At 38.8% G+C, this 23,650-nt stretch overlaps 1 protein-coding gene across 1 annotated transcript; it reads right to left on the reverse strand.

Annotated features, from left to right (window-relative positions):
• Positions 1-1,742: 1,742 nt before the first annotated feature.
• On the reverse strand, positions 1,743-22,719 carry atp1a3b (ATPase Na+/K+ transporting subunit alpha 3b). The gene is made up of 22 exons (XM_043261522.1): positions 22,399-22,719; positions 22,252-22,316; positions 11,744-11,860; positions 11,599-11,658; positions 10,517-10,720; positions 10,295-10,408; positions 10,084-10,218; positions 9,570-9,687; positions 9,223-9,491; positions 8,319-8,517; positions 7,971-8,215; positions 7,600-7,792; positions 6,915-7,227; positions 6,569-6,719; positions 6,276-6,444; positions 6,043-6,197; positions 5,828-5,951; positions 4,538-4,683; positions 4,320-4,450; positions 4,138-4,239; positions 3,284-3,375; positions 1,743-3,108 (listed from the first exon to the last, which is right to left on the reverse strand). Exons 2-22 carry the CDS (start codon positions 22,255-22,257, stop codon positions 3,080-3,082), a joined length of 3,072 nt encoding a protein of 1,023 aa, XP_043117457.1. The 5' UTR covers positions 22,258-22,316; positions 22,399-22,719; the 3' UTR covers positions 1,743-3,079.
• Positions 22,720-23,650: the final 931 nt, after the last annotated feature.

A 23,650-nucleotide genomic window follows, 5' to 3' on the forward strand; every position in this document is an offset into this window, starting at 1 on the left:
AAGGAGAAGCACTGCAGTAAGCCCATAGCATTCTCCCAAGGGACATTAGGAGTGTGTGTGTGTGTGTGTGTGTGTGTGTGTGTGTGTGTGTGTGTCAGGCAGCCCAATTTTGCAAGTCAGTAGTTTGCAGTGACATCAATGTATGATGAATGCTGCGGTCAGCATATTACAGTCACTCTCTGCTGTGGCCTAAAAAGACAGTCTTGTTTGCCATTGTTAAGAGAAGGAGATAAAATAGTGTTTTATTTAGTGGGTTCTGTTGAAACTGATAATGTTATATCAGTATATTATGGGGAATAATATATTAAATAATATATTCATATATTAGTAAAATAATATATTAATTTTATAAACTGTATTTTATGCAGAGTAAATTATCTGATTTACTGACTTTGCATCACAAAGCAGAACAGAATGATTTATCTGTGGACTATATTTATAAACAGGAATGCACTATGAAATGTTTTACATTATCATAAAAAAAGAGAAGAACAAAAGCTATTGAAATGACCTTGAGGTTTTACAATGGCAAAAAAAAAAAAAAATAGTTCAGAAACCTTTTCCCAATTTTTGTTCTTGGTAGACACATGATGCCGATAAATATAAATTGCATGTCTTTTTATTAAAAAAAGCAATAACATGAATACAGCTACAGCAACTTAAGGCAAAATATAATATGTCATTGAAAAGAAATGTGACATTACAACATATTTTTAACAGCAAGGTTAAAAATATTGCATCAGTGTTGGATTAGTATAGTTTGGCCCAGTTTCATATAGACAGGGCTTAGCCTAAACCAGGATAAGGCAATAATTCAACTAGGATATTAAAGTCATTTTTATAAACGTCAGAAAAAAGCATTACTGGTGTGCTTAAGAATTAAGTCCCAAGTCACATGGGTATATTTATAGTAATTTCCAACAATGCATCGTATGGATTTTTCTCGTATGCCAAAAATCATTGGGATATTAAGTAAAGATCATGTTCCATGAAGATATTTTGTAAATTTCCTAAATATGTAGATTTTCATATAAATGTATCTCAGCTAAATAAAGTCCTATCCTTACAAACCATGCATCTACGGAAAGTTTATTTATTCAGCTTTGTATAAACCTTGACCCTTAAAACACACACACACACACACACACACACACACACACACACACACACACACACACACATTTCTCTCAGAAATAAAGGTACAAAAGCTGTCACTGAGGCGGTACCTTTTCAAAAGGCACATGTTTGTACCTAAAGGGTCCATTTTGGGTCCATTAATACTTATTAATACCAGTGACTTTTGTACCTTTATTTCTAAGAGTACATACTTTCATTTCTTTTCTTTTATATAATTTATAATTATATAAATAACCAAACAAGTCCAAAATAATCACTCATATTAAGTGTTATTCATCGTCGAAATAGCAGACTGAGGCTAGAGAACATAGTAAAAACTGTGATGTTTGGTGGTTTGAAATGAGGTAAAATGTTTAGAATTATATATAAATAAAAACCAGTATGCTTAAAGTTGTTTTTGCTTTGTTTCTTACGTCAAAGACATCATAAGGCAATATTATCATGATCTTTACTGGGGACACAAAATATAGCATCTACTAATAACTGACCATTTAACAGCAACATGTCATATTATAATTCTTAAAAAAATATATAAAAGATTTTAGCATATATTTGGTAAGACGACGATAAAGATGTATGTAAATGAAGAGTCAGACGTCACTTGGTAGTATTAAATGTACTAGATGTTTTATTGGATTTGACCTTTCAGATACATGTTTCTACCAGTAGTTTTGTCCTTCTGTCTTGAATCTCAATATTCACATGTCTGTCAGATGAACAGCCAATGGCCGACTGCAACAGCACACTGTCCCTCACCTCACACACACACACACACATACATGCACAGACACAGTCAACAAGACCTGATACTGCTTCATAGCGATCGCATCTCCTGATAAACCAGCGCTGGAACCTGCACACACCAGGCTCAATCGGTCAGTCCAGAAACGATTTGGACGATAAAGTTTGTTTTTCAAATCAGATACTAGGAGAACAAACTCTCCACGTGACAGATAAAAGCTCAAATCTATTTCCACGGTTAATGTAAATATACAAAAACAGCGTAATTTATACAGCAACAAAACCTGGTGTGTTTCGGCTCATGTCGGCACTTGATTTTATTCCAGAGATGGCTGTTCGACGCCGTAATAGTTCTCTGTTCAAAACCTAATTCCGATTCTGGTGTTTCGGTCGCAAGGAAATCATTTTATACCGTTTTTCGGTGTTTCCGTCTTCCAAGACATGTCTTTATTTGTTTAATCAGATGTGGTATTGTTTACATTTTCCCTAAAACACAGAGGCTGAGAGTGTATTGAAACATCCGGGGATATTGTAGCAGTCAAACAAGCACACAAACAGAGAACGAACAAGTGAGAGAGGATGTCAATCGAACACAAGTAGAAAATAAAAATATAAACAAAGCCACCAAACCGCCTCCATTAGTGATCGAAGAACATAAAATCACCTAGCGAGCACAATTATTAACAAAACATGAGTGAAACACGTAAAAGTTCCTATGTTAAACGGAGTCTAGTGTGTGCATCGGGGTCCAACAACAGGTTTTGTGTGATTGGTGTATCCGTGTGTGACTGGAGGGTAGGTCGAGGGAAAAGGCATGGATGTAAAGGTTGGAGGGACGGCCTTTTTTTAATAGGCGAGCGTACATACTCCCTTTTTAGCGTCAAAAGCTCCTTTCGAATCTACATAATGATTATGCAGCTGCCAGTTTTAGATATATAGTAGACTTTATGTACACAGCCGTGTGAAAATACATGCAAAGATTATTATAGGAAATGGGGGTGGGAGGGGGCATGATGTGGACATTTGAGAGTCTGGAAGGTGCTTTGTGGTTTCCTCTTTGGGGAGAGAGACGTGCTATTGGCTTAAAGCGGCTGTCTCTTTAAAAGAGGGGCGGGAGAGGATGGTTGTGCGTCTTGGTTGGGAAGAGAAGTAGTAGAACAAAATGGAAGATGTAGGAATGAGAGTAAAGAAGATTTGTTGATCAATAGTATGTCTCCTTTTCCACCCATCCTGCAAAAAAAGAGAGAAACAGCAGGAATCAGTTGGAGTGTTTGCACGTTCTTATTCATTCTTAATTGAACAATGTTTCACTGTATCCCTGTTTTAAAGGAAGAACTGTCATGACCCAGTTTGGGGTCTTAATGCAAGACGAACTCATTGGAAGACCATACGAATGAACACGTACCACCGGGGTTCCGGCGCAGGAGCAGCTTTCGGACCTCATCATACACAAAGATTAAGAAACTGTATGGGAAAGCACAGAACCACCAGCTCGGCCTGGAGATGAGATAGAGCAAAAGGAAAAATGAGAAAATGTAACTTACAGAATTAGGTTAACAGAGTTAGGCTGTCTAGCATAGCTTTAGGTCAGGTGATGTAGGCCATGTGTCTTACATGTGTATTTACGAATGACTTAAAAAATATGATGATTATTTAATAACAGAATGAATGGATCAGTTTAATTTGATCATTTTCGGATTCTCAATAATTGAAAAAAAATTTGGTGGCGTGAAGAACAGGAAAAAAAAGAATACATACATAATGTACTCTGAATAATAATAATAAATCCAATAAAATGTATAAATTTTAGCATTTTTATACATATATTATATGCATATATTGTCATTTGTATATTGCATATTGTAACTTACTGTATGCATTTTTATCAAAAATTGACTTTCAAAATATTTTGTAAAGAAGGCATTGCTCGTAGATAGTAAGTAAATAGATACACTACCATTCAAAAAAGGAAAAACAAAACAGTTCTTTGTGAAATGCTGTGAAAAAACTTTTTTTCTGTTCTAATACATTTAAAATATATATATATATATATATATATATATATATATATATATATATATATATATATATATATATATATTTTTTTTTTTTTTTAACAAAAGCAAAATAAAACCAGCAAAAAAGACCTTACTGGCCCAAAACTTTACAAGTTTCCCTTGAGGTGTAACTGGATGTGTGCTTGCAGCTGTAAATGCCCTTTCCTGTACACATCTGTGCTCGTGTGTGTGTTAAACTCACTTGAGTGGGTACATCCTGAGGGCCACATCCATGCCTGGACAGTATGAGAGGAATGCAGCGAGGGCTGTTTCTTCAAACAGCCCAAAGATCAGAATCTTGTTCCTGTAAAGAGACAAACACAATAAGATGAAAGGTTCTCGTGAATACGAGCACATAAACGCACACACACTTTCTCAACTCACTTCATGCCCTGCTGGAATACTGAGTTGCGTCTGGTCTTGCAGATGATGACATCAGCCCACTGCACAACCACGATACTGACGAAGAACGCTGTGTGACATGTGAACTCCACGATCTTCCTCTGCTCGTATGTCTGGAGAACATGAACACAACAACTTACAACGTCCTCGTGAGACACGTGTGAGATCTAAACGCTTCCACAGCACATGAAAACACTCACCCACTGCTGTCCGTAACTGTCCTCCAGGTCGTTCATCGAACGGTCATCCCAATTCAGTCTGATACCCACGAGCAATGAAGGCAGGAAGCCATTCTCAGCCAGAATCACAAAGTAGCTGAAGAAACCACCCAAAGCCTGGATCATGCCTACACACACAATTTTAATATTTAATCATTGTATGAAATAAAAACCATTTTGTCTAGTTTTATTTGCGGTACTGTAATCTGTGGGTGAGTAGGTCTGTACACATTTTTAAAGGTTTAATGCTTTACGTTTAACCTTCCAGTGTTCAAATGATATATATGCTACTGTTGGAAAGTTTGGGATCAGTGATTAAAAAAAAAAGAAGAAGCAAGGATGCATTTGTAATTGGGTTGGGAATCTTTAGGCACTTGACTATCTGATCCAATTCTTGATCTATATTTTTTCATAAATTCTTCTACATTGTAAAATGTAAAAAAACTTAGGAGTGTGAACTGGCACTGGTTTCAAGATTACATGATACAAGATTATCATGACAATTAAATTTGATTCAAACAGATTCGATATCGCCATGCATCAAAATGCATCACAAAAAATTATTTTGTGCAATATTTATTATATTTTATTAAATTATTTAAGCAAGACTATTTTTTTAAATAATTAAAAAAGTGCCCAAAAGTTTACAGACAATCCTAATTGTGGGTTTTTCTTTTTCCTAGCTGTTTGATTTTTACTGATTCGATCATAGACAGTGGCAGCTAATGCACAGATCTAATTTGACATATCAAATGTTTTGTCCTGCTCTGAAAATATAACTATGTTTACATCATTTTTGTATAAAAGTATTCGGAGACGCAAGTGCATTTGACCGCAACCGTGAGCCGTGTGTGAGTTTAGCGTATCTAATATGTGCTGCATTCCAAACAGCGGAAATTGAAACATATCAAAAGTGAAATGCTGAAATAACAGCGGGTAGATGCACACGCATCTTGTAGCACATATCCTATGCAATGAAGCTGCCGCGATTGTTTGTAGCACGCACACGTGCCACAAAACAAGCTCAGAACCGATTATGAAATATTTAGATCCTATTCAGAATCATTGAAGAGAGAATCGCAAGGCATTGGAGAATCTATTTTTCTCCTACCCCTAATTTACAACGTTACAAAATATTTCTATTTCAACTAATCTATGTTTGTTATATTCATTAAAGAATTCCAAAGAATTCCCCTAAATGCACAATTTGCAATTTTTATTTCTAGGTTTTCCACCGTAATATCAAGACTTTCACAGTTGTTTGTGACTAACCGATCTGTCCGTAAGCAATGCTGATAAGACGCTCGTTCACAAGTTTGTCCCTCATAGGGTTCCTGGGCTGCCTCTTCATGATGTCACTCTCTGCAGCTTCATAAGCCAGGGAAATAGCAGGGACCTGAGGAGGTGCAGGTTCATGATAGTGTGAGTGTATACTAGTGTGAGAGTAGGTCATTATTACACCTATTTTCCTTTTTTTTCGTGCTTACCATGTCAGTTCCCAAGTCGATGCAGAGGATGGTGATGGTGCCCAGGGGCAGAGGGATATTCACGATAATGAAAAACAGGAAGGGAGTGATCTCTGGGATGTTGCTGGTCAGGGTGTATGCAATGGACTTCTTCAAATTGTCAAAGATGAGCCGGCCTGCATGGGGAGAAATGGATTGTGTTGACAACATCAGTCCTGCCCTTCAATTCACTAGTCTCCCCTTGTCTTACTCACCTTCTTCTACTCCAGTAACAATAGAGGCAAAATTGTCGTCCAGCAGAATCATGTCAGCGGCCTGTTTAGACACATCGGATCCTGCGATGCCCATAGCAACACCGATATCAGCCTTCTTCAGAGCAGGGGAGTCGTTCACACCATCTCCTGTTACAGCCACAATGGCTCCCTATGTGATGGAAACATAAACAGGACACATATATTAAGATATAATCAGGACATTATTAAAATCACAAATACTTTTGGAGGAATGAGGAACATAAACCATCTTGAAATGAAAGATGTGTGTTTACCTGTCGCTGACAACCCTCTACGATAATGAGTTTTTGCTGAGGAGATGTCCTGGCAAACACAATCTCAGTGTGGTTCCGCAGAACTTCGTCTATTTGCTCCTGAGAATAGTCTTTCAGATCGGTTCCATGAATCACGCAAGCTTTGGCGTCCCTAAAACCAACAGACAAGAAATACTGATGAATATGTGTTTGTAGTAATGTATAAAAAATCCTTTTTTCAAGCAAAACATTGAGCAAATTTTGATATCTGTGAGAGCTGTGCTTCATTCATCACTATTAACAGACAGTGAATTTTTTTTTCTCCCATAAATGGATTTTGATGTGTGTTTACAGTGCTGGTCATCACCTTGGATTGACCTGACTGACAGGGATGTTGAGGCGGGCAGCGATGTCTTCCACGGTCTCGTTACCCTCTGAGATGATGCCCACACCCTTGGCGATGGCCTTGGCAGTGATGGGGTGATCTCCTGTCACCATGATGACCTTGATTCCAGCAGAACGGCACTTTCCCACGGCGTCGGGCACGGCAGCACGGGGTGGGTCAATCATAGACATCAGTCCCACAAAGCAAAGGTTGTCTGTCTGGAAATTCACATCATCTGTGTCGAAAGCAAAGCCTTTGGGGTACTGGTCCTCGGGCAGTAAGACGTGGCAGAATCCTGTGGAAAGAAGGCAGGTTTACACATACTTGAATAATATATAATTGAGTTTTATTTATGTTTTGAAAGATACTTCTTATGGCAGTGAAAACTATACTATAGTATACTGGATTATTAGTACAATTAAAAGACCTGATCTATTGGGATATATTTTATATATATTAAATTTTAAGGTGGTTATGTTTTACGTTACTATCATTGATTTATCATAAAAGGGCTTATTTCACAAAAATGATATATTTCCTATATGATATATTCAAACTCCGAAAAACTGACAAAAATTTTACTAAAATATCTGGCCTGAAATGCTGTAACTGATCAATCATATTTGAGTACTCTTGAGTGCTGTGTAATAATACCATATATACGCACCCAGCACTCGCTCCCCAAGTCCTCCAAGCTCCAGGTAGGCATTCTGGAAGGCCTCCTTCATCTCCTCATCCATGGGCTGCTCTTTACCCTGCAGCATTATGGTGGAACAACGATCTAGGATGCGCTCTGGAGCCCCCTTCATCACCAACAGGTAGCGGTTATCGTTGGGGTCTTCTGTCTCATGAACAGATAGCTGGGGAAATATGGAAACAGGGATGACTGCACTTAACTAAGCTTGTGATTACACTTCGTTTCTATGCTGCCCAAACACAATGTGCTACTGCTTGTTCATTGAACCCCAGCTTTTCCATTGATTGTAACTCATATTGATATTTCCGCTTGATTTTGGAAATCGGTAACTGATGACAAACCTGGTATTTATTGGTAGAGTTGAATGGGATTTCGGCTACTTTCTTGTTCTTCTCTCTCATCATCTTGACAGAGCCACAGGAAAGCTCGATACACTTGAGCAGGGCAGACTCAGAAGCATCACCCGCAACATCCCTCTTTAGGATGGGCAGAGAGTCTTGTCCCGCCTTAAACACAGCCCTGTTACACAGAGATGCCACACGGGCCAGAGCCACCCAAGTCACTGAGCTCTTATCAAAGGACGCACCTGCAGAAAGAGATCAGCTTAGACTCTGGAGGGAAATACCGGTGTCATAAAGTGGGTAAGACTGGATCGTCATTCAGCTCTTAAAATGAAGAAAAGAACAAACCAGACTGATCTTCAGTGGTGTCAGCTTCATGGATCTGGTTGTCGAACCACATGTGTGCGACGGTCATTCGATTCTGGGTCAGAGTTCCAGTCTTGTCCGAGCAGATAGTTGAGGTGGATCCTAGTGTCTCCACAGCTTCCAGATTCTTAACCAGGCAATTCTTTCGAGCCATGCGCTTTGCAGTCAGGGTGAGACACACCTGAGATTAAAGAGACATCAGAGAGAATAATTCAATTACAATAAAGAATAGAAAATTTGTTCCAATTTGTCCAAATTTTTAAGTTCCTCAATGGTTCCATTACTGGTTACAGTTTGTTTATGATTTATAGTAGGGGTGAGCGATATTACCAACATTTTTTATATCCCAATATGAGTCATTTTATGTCAAGATAACAATACATATCACAATGTAGTTATTTTTTAACTCAAGTTACTGAAGTAGTAACTTACCAATAACACTTACTAATAATTTTTTTTTACATATGCTGTATAAAGTAATCAAATGTATGATAACACTTTGTATTTTTCACTGTGTAAATTAAATACAAAACTGATTTAGTCAAGAGCAGTGAGATTTTCTTTTTTTGTTTTTTGATTAACACGAATGAAAGATAGCAGGAATATTAGACACTTGAAGAGCTGCCCAGATCCAATATACTGTTACTCGTGTGATTTCCTTCTCAGCTGTTTGCTTTCATGAAATAAACAACAGGTTTACGTGACCGCATTTCACAGTTAGTGTTCAAGTTCAAGTTAGTGTGTAAATGCAGTAGACATAATAGTCGAAAATCTCTACCAGATGAAAAATTGCTTCCTTTAATCGTGTCTAGTAGTATATCACCCACCCCTAGTTCCTACCCTTACTGAACTGTATTCAAATGCTTATATGACTGCATGTGCTCACAGTGACAGTAGCCAGCAGACCCTCAGGCACATTAGCGACAATGATTCCGATGAGGAAAATGACGGCCTCCAGCCAGGAGTATCCCAAAATGATGGACAGAATGAAGAAAGTCACTCCAAGGAAGACAGCCACGCCTGTGATGATGTGAATAAAGTGCTCGATCTCCTTGGCGATGGGGGTTTTGCCCGTCTCCAGTCCTGAGGTCAGCGTGGCAATGCGGCCCATCACGGTGCGATCGCCAGTGCAGACCACAATACCACGAGCAGTGCCTGATATAAAAACATAAAAAGGTCACGCCTCTGAACTTGACTTCTGCCTAGGTAGAAAGGTTCAACACTTCGCTGTACCTTCCACACAGTTAGTGGAGAAGAAAGCGATGTTACGGGTTTCCAGAGGATTGTCGTGAGTGCAGTCAGGTGATCTCGTCTGAGGTTCTGATTCGCCGGTGAGGGAAGAGTTATCCACCTATGTATGATATCAGGCACACAGTTGTTCACAGTTGTACCATTGTTCAGCGTTGTGAAGCAAAAAAATGCTTTCCTAGCCTAGATGTTTTTGTCTAGTTTTTAGCCAAAATAGTTTTAAAAATCTTGAATCAAGAAGGATTTTCTAGACAAGTTAAAAATAGTGTCATGTTTTCAGAAGAGCCAAAATTAAGTGGGTTTTTCCAAAGGGGTAAGCAAAATAATCTTATTTTCTTACAGAAAACATTATTTTGCTTATACCATTGGCAGATTATTTTCCCTGTTTCAAGTAACAGTTCACTTAATTTGGATTTAGTTTGGACAATATTGTCTTATTTCTGCAAAAAAAAATTTTTGCAGAAAGATTTTTTGCAGTGCAAAATAAATGGCTACAAACCTTGCAGCCGTGAGAAGAGATGATTCTAAGGTCAGCTGGGATTCGGTCTCCACCTTTGACCTCTACCAGGTCGCCTGCTACCACTTCCTCAGCGTTGATCTGCATCTTCTCTCCTTCACGGATAACTAACGCTTGCTGTGGATAGAAAGAGAGTCATTTCTACTCTCTGTTTCTTTGTGTAATTTAGGTTTGCATGGAGTGTTTCCAGTACCTGGGGCACCATGTTTTTAAATGACTCCATGATCTTGGAGCTTTTTGCCTCCTGGAAGTAGGAGAAGCAGCCAGTGATGATGACCACAGCAGACAGCACGATACCCAGGTACAACTGAGAGGAGAACAGAGAAGATGCATTCAGATCCAGTATTTCTGTATTCATATTCAATGTGGATTCACTGAAACAGGATACGTTGCCAGGGTGTGAATGTATACGCACATTATCTCCAGCTGGCTCATCTTCGGTAGCAGCCTGAATGGCGTAGGCCAGGAAACAGAGAATGGCTCCGATCCACAGCAGGATGGAGAAACCTCCGAACAGCTGACGACAGAACTTAACCCACTCAGGTGTCGTGGGAGGCGGGGTCAGAGCGTTTGGCCCGTCTCTTGCCAGAAAGTCTCTAGCCTTTGCATTAGTTAAACCCTTTTGTCAAGAGAGAAAGAGATAATTGGCCAAAATGACTAAATAAGTTTCAGTTTCAAACAAGTAGCTAAAATGCAAAAATCACATTGAACTAATCATTAGCAAATGTTACATTCAAATGCAAATTCAAAGTTTTATTTTAGGTATCCACTCTGTGAACATATCAAGTGTGCTGTGTACTAACAAGTGTCTATTTTATGCCACTTGTTCTCATCCTGGGGGCCTCAGTAGACGAGATGACTTGAAATGATTTGAAATACACTTGTATATTTATCAAAAAGAATGCATTGAATGTATTACACAGAGCATAGTGCTCCCTAGTGGTCAATCACGAGTAGTTCAGCACAACGGTCCCATTTCCAAAACAAATTATGCATTTAAAAATGCAATACTAAATTAAGCATTTTCGGAACTGTTTTACTTATTTAAAATATATAAAATATGATTAAATAGGTAAACAAATAAACAAAAACTTAATAATAATCTTAGTGCTACAAAGAAGATCTTTTACTTTTTCCGCCAGAAAATGTTTTCATTGAATAATTTACAGTTATAAACATTTCTTGTATGATGAAATTAATCATTGAAAGTTCGAAAACAAAAAGCTTTATCATCATTACAGCCAGTGAATGTATTCCACATATACACAGTCTAGAGCTCTCTAGTGGCCAATAAGGAGAAGTGCTGCAAAAGAGTCATTCCTAAAACCAATGATGTGTTTAAACTCGGATGAGTATTTTTTGCCTTATAATATGTAAACATTTTTCAAATCACCTACACTCATCAGATTTTTTATTGGACAAGGGTAGGATTTTTTTGTTGTTGTTGTTTTTTAGCAAGCATGAAATCCTGGTTTTAGCAAACACTAAATAACTTACCTGAACAATGTCTGTCTGAAATTTCCGGCACACTTCCTCAACGGACATCTTGTGTTCCGTCTGAAATGGAAGGTGCGACGAAAAATTTACAAAAGATAAAATATTGCTACCATGTACCCCTTTGTGTGCTCAGTGTGATTCTTACCAGGGGAACTTCTTTCTTGAGATCATCAAGATCCTTCCCCCCCTTCTTCTTCTTTGGAGAATCTTTATCATCTTTATCTTGCGTGGTGGCCACGCGATAGCTATCCGATCGCCCATACTACAACACAGAGAGCGATCAATTCATTAGCTGAGAGTTTAGTCTCTAACTGCAATGTAAGATCACAATAAACAATATTTCCTCTTCATTCACAATGATTTCAGTTTGAACACTGGTTTGTCAGATGGGGGATCATGGGAAGCGTCCTAACATAACCGCTCACCTCAAAGAGGTAACTGAACCTAATTTAATTTGCTGAGAGAATACAGAACTTGAGAGAGTGGCGTCACAAAGACTTTTGCCGTTCATCAATTAGATTTGATGAATTTGATGAATTTGATTAGGTGGAACATGTGTCTGTTTCAGATCACAGTCACATGAAAGTCCAAAATATTTAGTGAAGGATACACACAAACTCAGGGTCCTTCAAAACATCTTAAATGTAATTTTTCACACTTTGTTCTTTATTTAAATGATCAGAATTCAGACTCTGGAGAATATTTCACTTTTGTTTTCATCTAGCAGGCTGACGATTTTATCAGATTAGAAATATATAGCCTAGTTGAGATAATTATTCTGTCATGGACGGTTTTGACCTTTTCGATGTACTATCATAATATACCCCTTTGCATAAATCCTCTGTTTCTATTGGCTGGATGTGTAATCCTATCATACCGGAAGACTGCAGAGCAGAATAAATCCAGCAGAGCCAAGATGGCCCCGTGAGGCTCAGGTGGTGCTATTTTAGTGGGGCAGTCATCATTAAAGCAGGAAACCGTGTATCATCTGACCTCACGACTGATCAATACTGAGGTTTCAGAACAACCAACATGCCTTGCTCCAGGGAATAAAGAACTATTCTTGTAGCGCTGTCAATAGGAGAATAGTGAATCCCTTTCCAGGAAATTACTGAGGCAAGACCCGATCGCATGAGGCTCTTGATGAGTGGAAACCCAATGCATGAAAAGAACCAGGACGATTTGGTAATTATGAATATGATCAAAAGTAGAACACAATGAATCTCTAGTATTGTTTATTACAAGATTAATATTTGAAACTATATAAAATATGTTGTTAAAAATAAAAATGATTGCAAATAAAATAGTATTCTGTATTTATATTTGTTTAATGCTCTCTCTCTCTCTCTCTCTCTCTCTCTCTCTATATATATATATATATATATATATATATATATATATATATATATATATATATATATATATATATATATATATATATACATAACACGAAAACTACTACTTTAACTGCATATTTAAAACAAAACAATCAATTGAATATAAAATAATAGTGTATGTTTATGCTTGGTTGTATAAATAAAATATTTAATATATCACTATATTTATTTTTAAGTACTGTAATATTTAATATTATATAATAGATTTAATAAATAAATAACATTGTTATCATGTGATATATTTTACATTATATATAATATATATAAGTTATTGTATTAAGTGTTATTAACTCCAAAATATTTGTGCCTGCTGTTGTATATTTATATATATATAAATACACATGCATGTACATATTCAAGAACAATGTTAAATTTACATAATAAATATAATTATATATTATATAGTTTATATAAATTTATACATGTAAATATTTTCTAAATATATGTTGTATGTGTGAGTATTTGTATATACATAATAAAACAGCACACACACATACGTAAACAAAATTAATTACGATTAATTGTTTGACGGCACTACTTTCAATCCGACATTTCACACACACACACACACACACACACACACACACACACACACACACACACACACACACACACATATATATGTATATAATTTATTCTAATTTTATATATAATTTTTTTAAGTAGTAGTATTTTTTCTTTTTAATTAAAAAAATATATATATTAATTTATTTAATTTTTATATAAACAAATGAGGGGCTTGAAGAGACTTCCTTTACTACTAAAAATGCATTTACTATCAACAATTTAAAACAGTCCTGCCTCTTTTGATTAAGTTTGCAAATTTCAAACTCAAGCAGTGATGTGAAAAAAATACACAGCCAAACACAACACAACATTTGACTGAGGTTTTATCTGCATTTTTATGGTCAGCCGACACGCCTGCTTCACACTGAAAGACAATGACTCACACACACATCCAGGTGACGCCTATTAAAAGAGAATGAGAACGTGACAGAAGAAGACGGATGGATAAGAGGAGAAACAAAAGAGGGGACAGATGGAACGAGAGAAGCGCGTGGAGACCGAGAGAAAAGCTTACCGGCTAAGAGAGATAGAGATTAGCAGACAGAAAGAGGGAGAGACAGAGGAATATATGCTACTTCCTGTGGGGTAATTAGATATTGACCTGCTGCTCTCTCAGCGTGAGAGCTTGTCGCCGTCAGCGGCTGCATTTAATGCCTGATGACTCTCAGCATCACACCACCTGCCCAAAACCAACCGGACACACACACACACACACACAGTGACCTTCTAGCCAGCCTGCATGGGACACACAACAACGCCACAGATCCTGTGACAAAAGCGAGTGCGTGTGTGTTAGGTGACACCACTCAATAATTAAGTGAATAGAAAGTGAGGATCACCCCTATCAGCTCACATTGATCTTACAGATGAAACATCTTGTCACTGTTGAAGCACATCTTAGAAGCTTTTAGAGTTTGACTTTGTAAAAGCGGCTAAAAGCTTGTTATAAAAGCTGACGAGACACACCTGGAAACACTGCAAACACACACAGGTCCTCTTTCATCTCTATGAAATTAAAAACAGCTGAACACACACACACACACACACACACACACACACACGCACCAAGTACAAAAGGGAAGGATGAGAGAAATGAGACGGGAGGAAAAAGCAGAACGAGAGTCAGGGTTGGAGGAAAATAGTTTAAAAAGCAAAATGCTGAAAAAATAATGTACGCTACGTAATATGTTTCTGAACTTTTTATGCTTTTATGGTAAGTGTGTGTTTTTTGATGTGAAGGTGGGAGGGTGTGTGTGTGTGTGTGTGTGGGGCACCTGCCGCAGATGCATCTGCAACGATACCTGCACTGCGGCGTATGAACAGAGCGGAAATAGGAGTAGAGCGCTCTCTTTCTCTCACAGACAAACCTGATGCAAACTTAGGGAGATATCAGATTAATATTAACTTTGAGTAAAGCTCAAGTGGAGAGAAGATCAGGGTCCAAAACTTTGTGCCACACCTGTTAATGAAGATCCACTTCCCTAAAAAGTTTTAAATGTAAGAATCACAGTTTGTATTATGCGTGTACGTAACATATTTATATAGATTTTTTTCTCTCTCTCTAATTCATTTCATTATTGTGAGGAATATATAAACTTCTATATAATGTCATCCTATAAGAACCACCGACAGTAAATGTTCCTCTGAGATAAATGTTGTGATGAGGTTACTTCATCTGCTATATTTAAGTGATTTAAATTACAGTGTGGTTTACAGATGAAGTCTTAGGTGTGTGTCAGTAAGCGTCAGCAGTTGTTATCTAATTCCAGAGTAGATATAACTGTGCTCTCGTGGTAACGTTACTGACTGAGAAAAACATACTGCTCTGTGAGAGAACCAGAGACGACGGGCTGGAATTACACGCCAGCTTACTGACATTTCTACTGACTAAGCCAGAACACACACAGACAGTGACTGAAGTCTGTCCTCTGAACTCTTGTCACAAATTATTAATGCACTTGAAACTGAAGGATGCATTCGGCCTGCACGTGTGTGTACACGTATGTTCACGTTCTACAGAGACACGAGGAGAGGAAAAGTGTGTGGCGCTTCAGCTCAGGGACTGGACATGACTGAGAGACTTAGCAATATAGAGAGCACAAAATTTAAAAAAACATTTTTTTTCCCCTTTGATATTTTCTATGGTTGCAGGTGATATTTATTATTCATGCCTCCGCAGGACTCTCCTCCGGAGGGGCACTGTCGTTTTTGAGAGAACATGATTGGCCCAAAATCTGCAGTGCAGAATGAGTCATCAATATGTTGGTCCATTTCTCTAGAGGAGAAGGCCTGTAAATGTGTTTATCTGCTAAAAGTCCATTTTGCTAAATTTAGGAATCACAGCAACATGCAGATGTTAGCCCGAAGGCTGATTAAAACAGATGACTTTAAATTACTCAATAAAAAAGAAACATTAAAATGTAAAAAAAAAATATTTAAAACACTAAAAGTTAAAACAATTGAAATCAACACTTTCTTAATATTAATTATTTCTTATTGATGATTATTAACATTATTGATTTTAGATTTTAATTCACCTGTTTTTTCTTTGATGTATTAGGGTTCCCAGTGTTTTGGAAAATCAAGTGAGGGTACTGTAAATTATATGCATTTTATCTTGCATCTTATATGCATTTTCCAGTATTTTATTGGGTAGAAATTCTGAATACTAAATATGTTATTTGACCACAAAAAAAAAAATCTAAATTCTTATAATTTTGGGCTACCCAATAACATTCCCATAACTGTAAAAATGCATATTCATGATAAAAGAAAATCAATTCTGAAAATGATGTGTAAAATGCTACTTGTTCCTTACTGTATTTGTCCTTGTGATTATGACAATGTAAGTTAGTCTGTGAACAAGCAAAGCAAACCTTCCCTTTGGGAAGAGCAAACCTCTGCTAGGGTTTGCCAGGGTACTGCAGCCTTCATGAATGTTAGTGTTCACAGAAGTGTAAAAAGCACACTGATTCTCCAGGGTGTGTGTGTCATCCTGCCCTTAAAAGCTTTCAGTGTGATGGGAGAGATTTTACATTCTTACATAAAAACTGCACACATATACTTTATCACAGATCTTAGTTAATACACAAGTCCACATTCAGATTTAAGCTCAATAGTCACTTCAGTACACTATGCAGTCTTCACTATTTTTCTCTTTTTTAAAAAAATAAACATATTCAGAAAATATGCATTTAATTAATGAAAAGGTGATAAAGATTTCCATAATGTAAAAAAAATAATATTTCAAATGAACCGCTCTTGTGAACTTTGTTTTATTTAAAAAAAGAAGTATTACAGTCTCTGTGAGCATAAGGAAAATCACAACATTTTTGAAATGCAGTGCAACTAGACCCTCTTATGTTATTATTATCAGTTAATCAAACTAAATAGAAATCACCTTTTACGCCATTTGAATATTAGTTTATGCTTTACAGTGTAGCATGGGAGCCGAGGAAATGTTTCGGTCTAGTTTGATTGTCACAGAGCATGAAGCAGCACATCTGCCAGAAGCAAGATCGCTCTTTCCTCTTTTATCAGCCTCTCCCTCTCTAGCGTGAGGACTGCATCACACTTTAGCGTAGTCATTTGGTTTCCCATCTAAAAAACCTGAAACAAACTCAAAATGTTCAGGACCAGAGGGAATCCATGGCAGATCTTATCTTCTCTGTCTAGCTATTAGTCCTGCTAAATATCTCCAGGCAGAACAGTGCCAGCTCTACAAAGCATTTAAACAGCTATTGCAGTACACACATCAATACCGCCCTTAGAGTGCTGTTCGGAGTGTGATATATTACTATGAGCGTGTCAATGACTTTTACACATGTCGATACAGCCATAAAAAAGTCTGTTTGATCTGGCATTAGTGTGCATGACACTGGGGTGGCTGACCTTAAAATTGTCACGAAGTACTTGTTCAAGAGCAGATAGCACTGAACACTTCATCCAGTACGTGATTGAATGAGTGCGTGTGTAAGTGACCTTGCCGTACCATCTGTTACGCTGTGAGATGTAGACCATGCTAGGTCTGGGCCTCAAAGTACAGAATAAATAATCTGATTACAGCACTCTAGGATTAGCTCCTCCTGAATCGTCTCCAGCACGAAAAAAGATGAGTTTTCTCTCTGGATACCACACGTAAACAAAGTCTTTAAGCATAATATAAAAAGCTGAGGAAACTACCACATATAATGAATACATAATTCTATAATAAGAAGAAATATAAAATATCCCAAATAGTTATTTATTGCATATATAATGTTTATTGCATATGCTTCATGTCTTCTTTATGTGCACAAAAACTGAATATTTCAATGGACTGTTTATACAAGTATGCCATATTTCTTATTTTGATTTATTAAATACCACATAACCATTTTTACCTAATAATGATATTTCTTAAAGTTCTTGGGATATAACTTGGATATATAGGGATTTTTAAAAACGTGGTCTCATACCTGGACAAGTCACAGTAAAATCTCTAAAAAATAAAGCAAAATAAAAAATCAAGCAAATAATACTATATATGATTAAGACTTTGTACTACAATAATATATATTTTTTTTTTTTTTTTTTTTTAAATAATATATTCATATAATCTAAATAATTATGGGCAATTTATTTTAGTTTTGTAAAGCACAAAAATACATTGTGTGGAAATTATTAAGGAAAAAAAAATGAGAACTTAAATACTGAAGAACATTAAATTACTGGAATTGTGGAATTTATTTAATTGATTATTATTATTATTAATATTTTTAATTACTCCTAGTTTGAGAATTACCGATTTAAACTGATGGAAAAAAAACCTCCTTTATCAATAAAATATATTGAGATTAAATAATTACAACGATTAGATCATTTAATTCCTTTACCCAGAATCCTCACGTAACCCCAGCACAGCTTACCCGACACACACGTGCACACACACACACACACACACACACATTCAGAAGATGGAAGAAAAAAGAAAAGAAAAGAAAGGGAAAGAAAAAAGAAAAGAAAGGTTGAATATAATATAATTTCATTTGGTCGGGGCTTTCTAAAATTAACTTTAAACAAAATCTATAATCCTTCTTGTTAAAGTATTACCTCTATATCCCCTCCTGTTCTTCTCTATCCATTATTCTATCCTTCCATCTGTCTATACTTCATCCACTCAGCCCAGCAGAGCCAAGCAGCTTTGCCAGAGTGTGGGGCATCTGTGTGCCTGTTCTTGATTGGAACAATAAATCACTGTCCCAAACTACAGTCACAGCAGGGCGCACAAATTCTTCACGGGCTTGTCCGAGGATTCCTCTCTTTATTCTGTCTCACACATACCGTACACACTTCATAAGCAGTTTCTCTCGCCACTTCATCGCTTTTATCTCCCGGTTACAGTCACGTTCTCCCCGACGTCTGACACTAATTGTTCTCTACAGCTCCAGTTAAAGCAGAGCCGATGGTCGGCTGTGCCCCAGAACTCCCTTCGTCAGAATGGACTGTTCTTTCTCTGCTCCTCGAACAAAGGATTGCGTTAATAAATGATGGTGTGGTGTGGATGTGGAACCTGAACGGGGCCCTCCACGCACGTCTCCACCGAAGGACCTGAGGGGGCACTTACGCTACATCAACACCGGAGGAAAGAGGAGGAGAGGGTAATCTGACCTTCGGGATCCTCTCCTCTCACAGACGTCCCACGAACAGAGTGTGATAACGAGACCTAACACATCCAACACAACCCACTTACCGCCCGAATGCGTCGTTCTATGGAGAGACAGCTATCGGCAAGACGCTTTTAAGTTGCAGAACTTCCATACCTCACCTTTATCGCCTTACTACAACAAATCTTTCGTAACCCTAAATGCAGCTATAAGAGGCGAATGATGTTGGAGTGCAATTAGCGCAAAAGCTTGCATTATATCAATCCTGTAGTGAAGTCATATTAAAGTCAGCTATGAAATGCTTTATTTATTGATTATGTGCTCAACTGAAGGTGAAACACGAGCACGCGGATGTTATACAGGATGTTAACTGATGTTCAGAGAGGGCATGCATTGACTAATTACATTATTCATTTATTAAATGCATTATTTCAGAACACAATCTATGCGCTTCATGCTTATGTTTATTAACTATGCACACGCATTTATATAAGATTGTATGCTTATAATTACTACACTTCAACAAATTTGGAAATTTGCATGGTAGTATTCATGACAGTATTAATGCACTCAGTCTAGGAAAATAAATCTGATACACTGCAGTATTGAGACGTGCTCAGCGCTGACATTATGTTTTTATTATGACTGTGCCATGACTGTGCCATCTAGAGCACTTTGTATTTAATGCCAAATGGCGTACCAGTAAGCTTAAATGCAAAATATAACTAAAAAGGACATGAGTCTGATTTGACCCTTTATATGGTCTTATTAAATCATGCGCTTCATTACAATCTAAATGCGGTCCGGTTGCACATTGCAGACACCTCTGTGTCCTCATCTTCGGGCACTCGTTGTCCGTACCATCTGTACCCAGGTAACCCAGCCCACTCACTCTGGAAACACGAGCTCAGCCGGGCTAATTACACGTAACAGGATCTGCGCCTCTTCCTCTCCCTCCCCGTCCCGCTGCAGCACACCCCTCCCCTCCCCTGGGCGCTCACCTGCATACATGCACCATGCACATACTGGTGCACCATCACGTGTCTGAAGATTAAATGTACATACTGTCCTGCCACCAGCTGTTCACGCTCTCTTTTGGCCAAGATTTAAACACGATTGCGCTGAATTAATAATCACTATGCTATAGTTGATTACCGGTCGACGGCTGCTCTTTTCAAATGGCAAGACTCTTCTTTCATTAATACATAAGTTATTTAATTGGTTTTATATTGAAATCTAAATGCACAAAGGAATGGACAATGACTTTCAATAATTAAAACATTTTCCTCAATTTTGCCTGTAGGATCGTGTTTTATTTTCCACGGAAGAAATAAATATTCACATGCTTGTAACTGCATGCAGATACGACGATAACAGTTCTGTTTTTGAGTGCTCTGTCCCTTTAAGGGCCCGTTTGAACTTGACGAATGCGTGACCTCGATGAACTTTATTTAACTTCATCTATTCGCTTTCCGTATCCGCATTTCGTGCCTATCACAGGCCGGTACCGGGAATTTCCACTCGCGTGGCCCCGCCTCGTGTTTGACGCAGAAAGCGGCCTGTGGGGAATCAAACAGCTGGGATGCTGATGGTGCTGCATTGCCGCGAGCATCACTGCGACTGCGACCGGCACAATACGCGGCGGGTCAAACTTAAAGGAAACTGTGCGAAGGTAACCAGTATGCCCGTTACCATTCGCCCCGTTGAACCGGGTAAACTCGCACGCGAGCGCCTCGGATTAATCCATGACTTGGCAAAAGTGTCTGCGTAATCGTTTTAGCGCTGCCCGTAGCCGTCCGTTTTGACGCATTCGCTGCAGCGCGTCTGTGACATTCAGATGCTACCGCGATGTTTGAGGTTTCTAACGGATCCTTTCTGCGCAGATAGCTTCGGCCGGTCTGTCCGGTTCCCTGGCAACGGCTATAAACTACTTCGGCCGCTCGACACCGGCGTCTGCGCCTCTCCGCGCGCGCTCACGGGATGCACCTGCTCGCGCGCGCCGTCAGACGCATGCATTTCTGTCCGTAACACGGCAAAACCGTGAGGAGGCACACTGCGCGGCTCAGCCTGACATTCGTTTCACCCCTCCGCCGTTACACGCTGTACTTTACTGATTCCCCATCATCCGTAATTTAAATTCAACCTTTTCGGGTCATCATTCCGAGTGAATCTATTAAATCTGTCCTGTCAGTGATTACCCGCGCGGGGTTATGTCACAGATGCAGGAAATAAGCCGGTTGAAGTACAGATTCCCGGTAACCGCATTATGACGCATGGACTTCAGCGATGGACCGGCTCTGAGGTGTGTGTGTGTGTGTGTGTGTGTGTGTGGACATCAGTCACCTAAACACACTCAACAATGCCGGTTATGTCCATAAAGGTGATTTAAATTCCCACTCAGCACATCCAGATGAACTGTTTCAGATCTGGAGACGCGCTGCGGTCACAAGCACAGAGGGAAGCGTCCAAACGGGGTGCCACGGGGCATCCCCAATAAAACAGTCCTAAAACATGCAAAAACAACCAGACAAGCAACTTTTCAGCATAAATAAGTTGCAGGAGACGCCACACGTTTATCACGCAAAGACAGCAATACGCAGCGCTGCCCTTTAAAAAGTCCTTAACTCGCATAACCCGATTAAACCGGCACGCGAAGGTTACTAAAAACGACCGATGTCCAGATATCACCGTTCGGACAGGCTTTCGGTGAAGATATCGGCTGTGTCTGTGTGACTATGACGACGGCATCTAAAAGTTTGAAAAAGCAGATCCTCCGCATTCGCTGCTCGCCGTTCACAGCCTACGATAACGACTCCAAGTTTCGCCTGACGTTTATTTTGTGGCGCGCGTCTCCAGAACGTCCTGTCCCGTCAGTTTGTCGCAGTCTCCAAAGCAGCGATAAGTCAATGTCATCCTATCACTTCGTGTGTGACGCCGCACACCGCAGAACTTAAACTTAACAACTTCACACGTTTAAATAAACGGGAAACGGTGTTTTACTTCTCTTTGCTACGATGCACAAAAAAAGAGCATGCCGGTCTTACCCCCATGGTTGCGCAGTCGGTCCGTTCTCTTCAGGTAATATGAGAGTGATGGAGAGAGTGGCAGCCTTTCACGAAGAGAGAATGTCAGTCATCAAAAAGGATCTTAACAATTAGACTTGCTTTAAAAACTTTGTTTCGGTGCTTTACCTCGGCTGAGGGACCCAGAGGCGCGTTTACTTTCACGTCGAGGTATAAAAGTAGTTAGGCTATTCGTTGCAACATTAAGTTACACGAACCTGACGACTTTGTAGAGATCAAACTAACTAAATGCTGAGATGAAATTCGACGGCGAGGCAGTGCATTTCGCGGGGATGCCTGTCTCGTGCACTGCTCTTGGTAGTTGCGATAAAGCCGGCAAAACTAAGAAGCCGCACTGCTGCCTTTTTTTATGAGCCGGTGTCCCTCCGCGACACCGCCAGCTGCCGCACCACTCCGCCTGGAAAGAAGCGCCGGTGGATGTGAGAGGAGCGCTTCTCCATCTGACCGACCTCATAGACGAGCACCTCGCGAGAAACGCCCACATTCACGCCACCAGCCAATAGACGCGCGCCCGCCTTTATATCGACGTGTCACCCGTCCAATCGACGCGCGGGCAGCAGCTGCAAGCGACCAATCGGAAGCGGCCAAAGCTCCTCCTGCGGTACTGCAGAATTCCAAAGGTGACAGTCGCACGGCATCATCGTGTGCTCTGAGAAAATCTCTTTTTTGATAAAAATGGACTAAGAATAAGCTAAGTCATAATCGGTGTGATTGCATGATTCATGTATTGTAAACGTGTGTGGTTATTGTTGTTTCTGTGTGTTTTATCATACATGTATTACATTTGTCAGAGAATGAGAACACAGCTGCAGTTCTAGCGGACACTGCAGTAGGCCTTAAGCACACTTTGTTCAGTATGTTAAAACGGTCCTTTCATACTTTAATACTGTAAGATCTTAGCGAGTGTTTTTTTTTTTTTTTTTTTTTTTTTGCACAAAGACTCCAATGTTGTATGTATAATTTAATTGATTGTGATTCTGCAGTTATCAGATCGATTTTAGCGCACATATCTTGGCATCTTCATTATTTGTGGTGCATGTCTGTATTCAAGACTCTCTTTTTTGCACTCTGGAATAATGAAATATTTTTGTGGCTTCTTTAAACAAGAATAACTAATGCATAACCTTAGTTATGTTAAGGTTCATTACACATAAATCTGAATGACTGTTTTACTGATATTTATTAGCAGCATCCAGAACACTGAGTACAGTATGATGAACTTGTTAACTGCAAGAATAGCTTCATACTGCGTACTGATTTACTGTACAATGAAAGAGAACAGATGACTACACGCAAGTTCATTAGAAAGAGGAAGATGGAGAGATTAATCGTAAGTTTGACCTCAGACTCAGTGACCCTG

This window comes from Puntigrus tetrazona, chromosome 16 (genome assembly GCF_018831695.1).
Source record: "Puntigrus tetrazona isolate hp1 chromosome 16, ASM1883169v1, whole genome shotgun sequence".
NCBI classification, from domain to species: domain Eukaryota; kingdom Metazoa; phylum Chordata; class Actinopteri; order Cypriniformes; family Cyprinidae; genus Puntigrus; species Puntigrus tetrazona.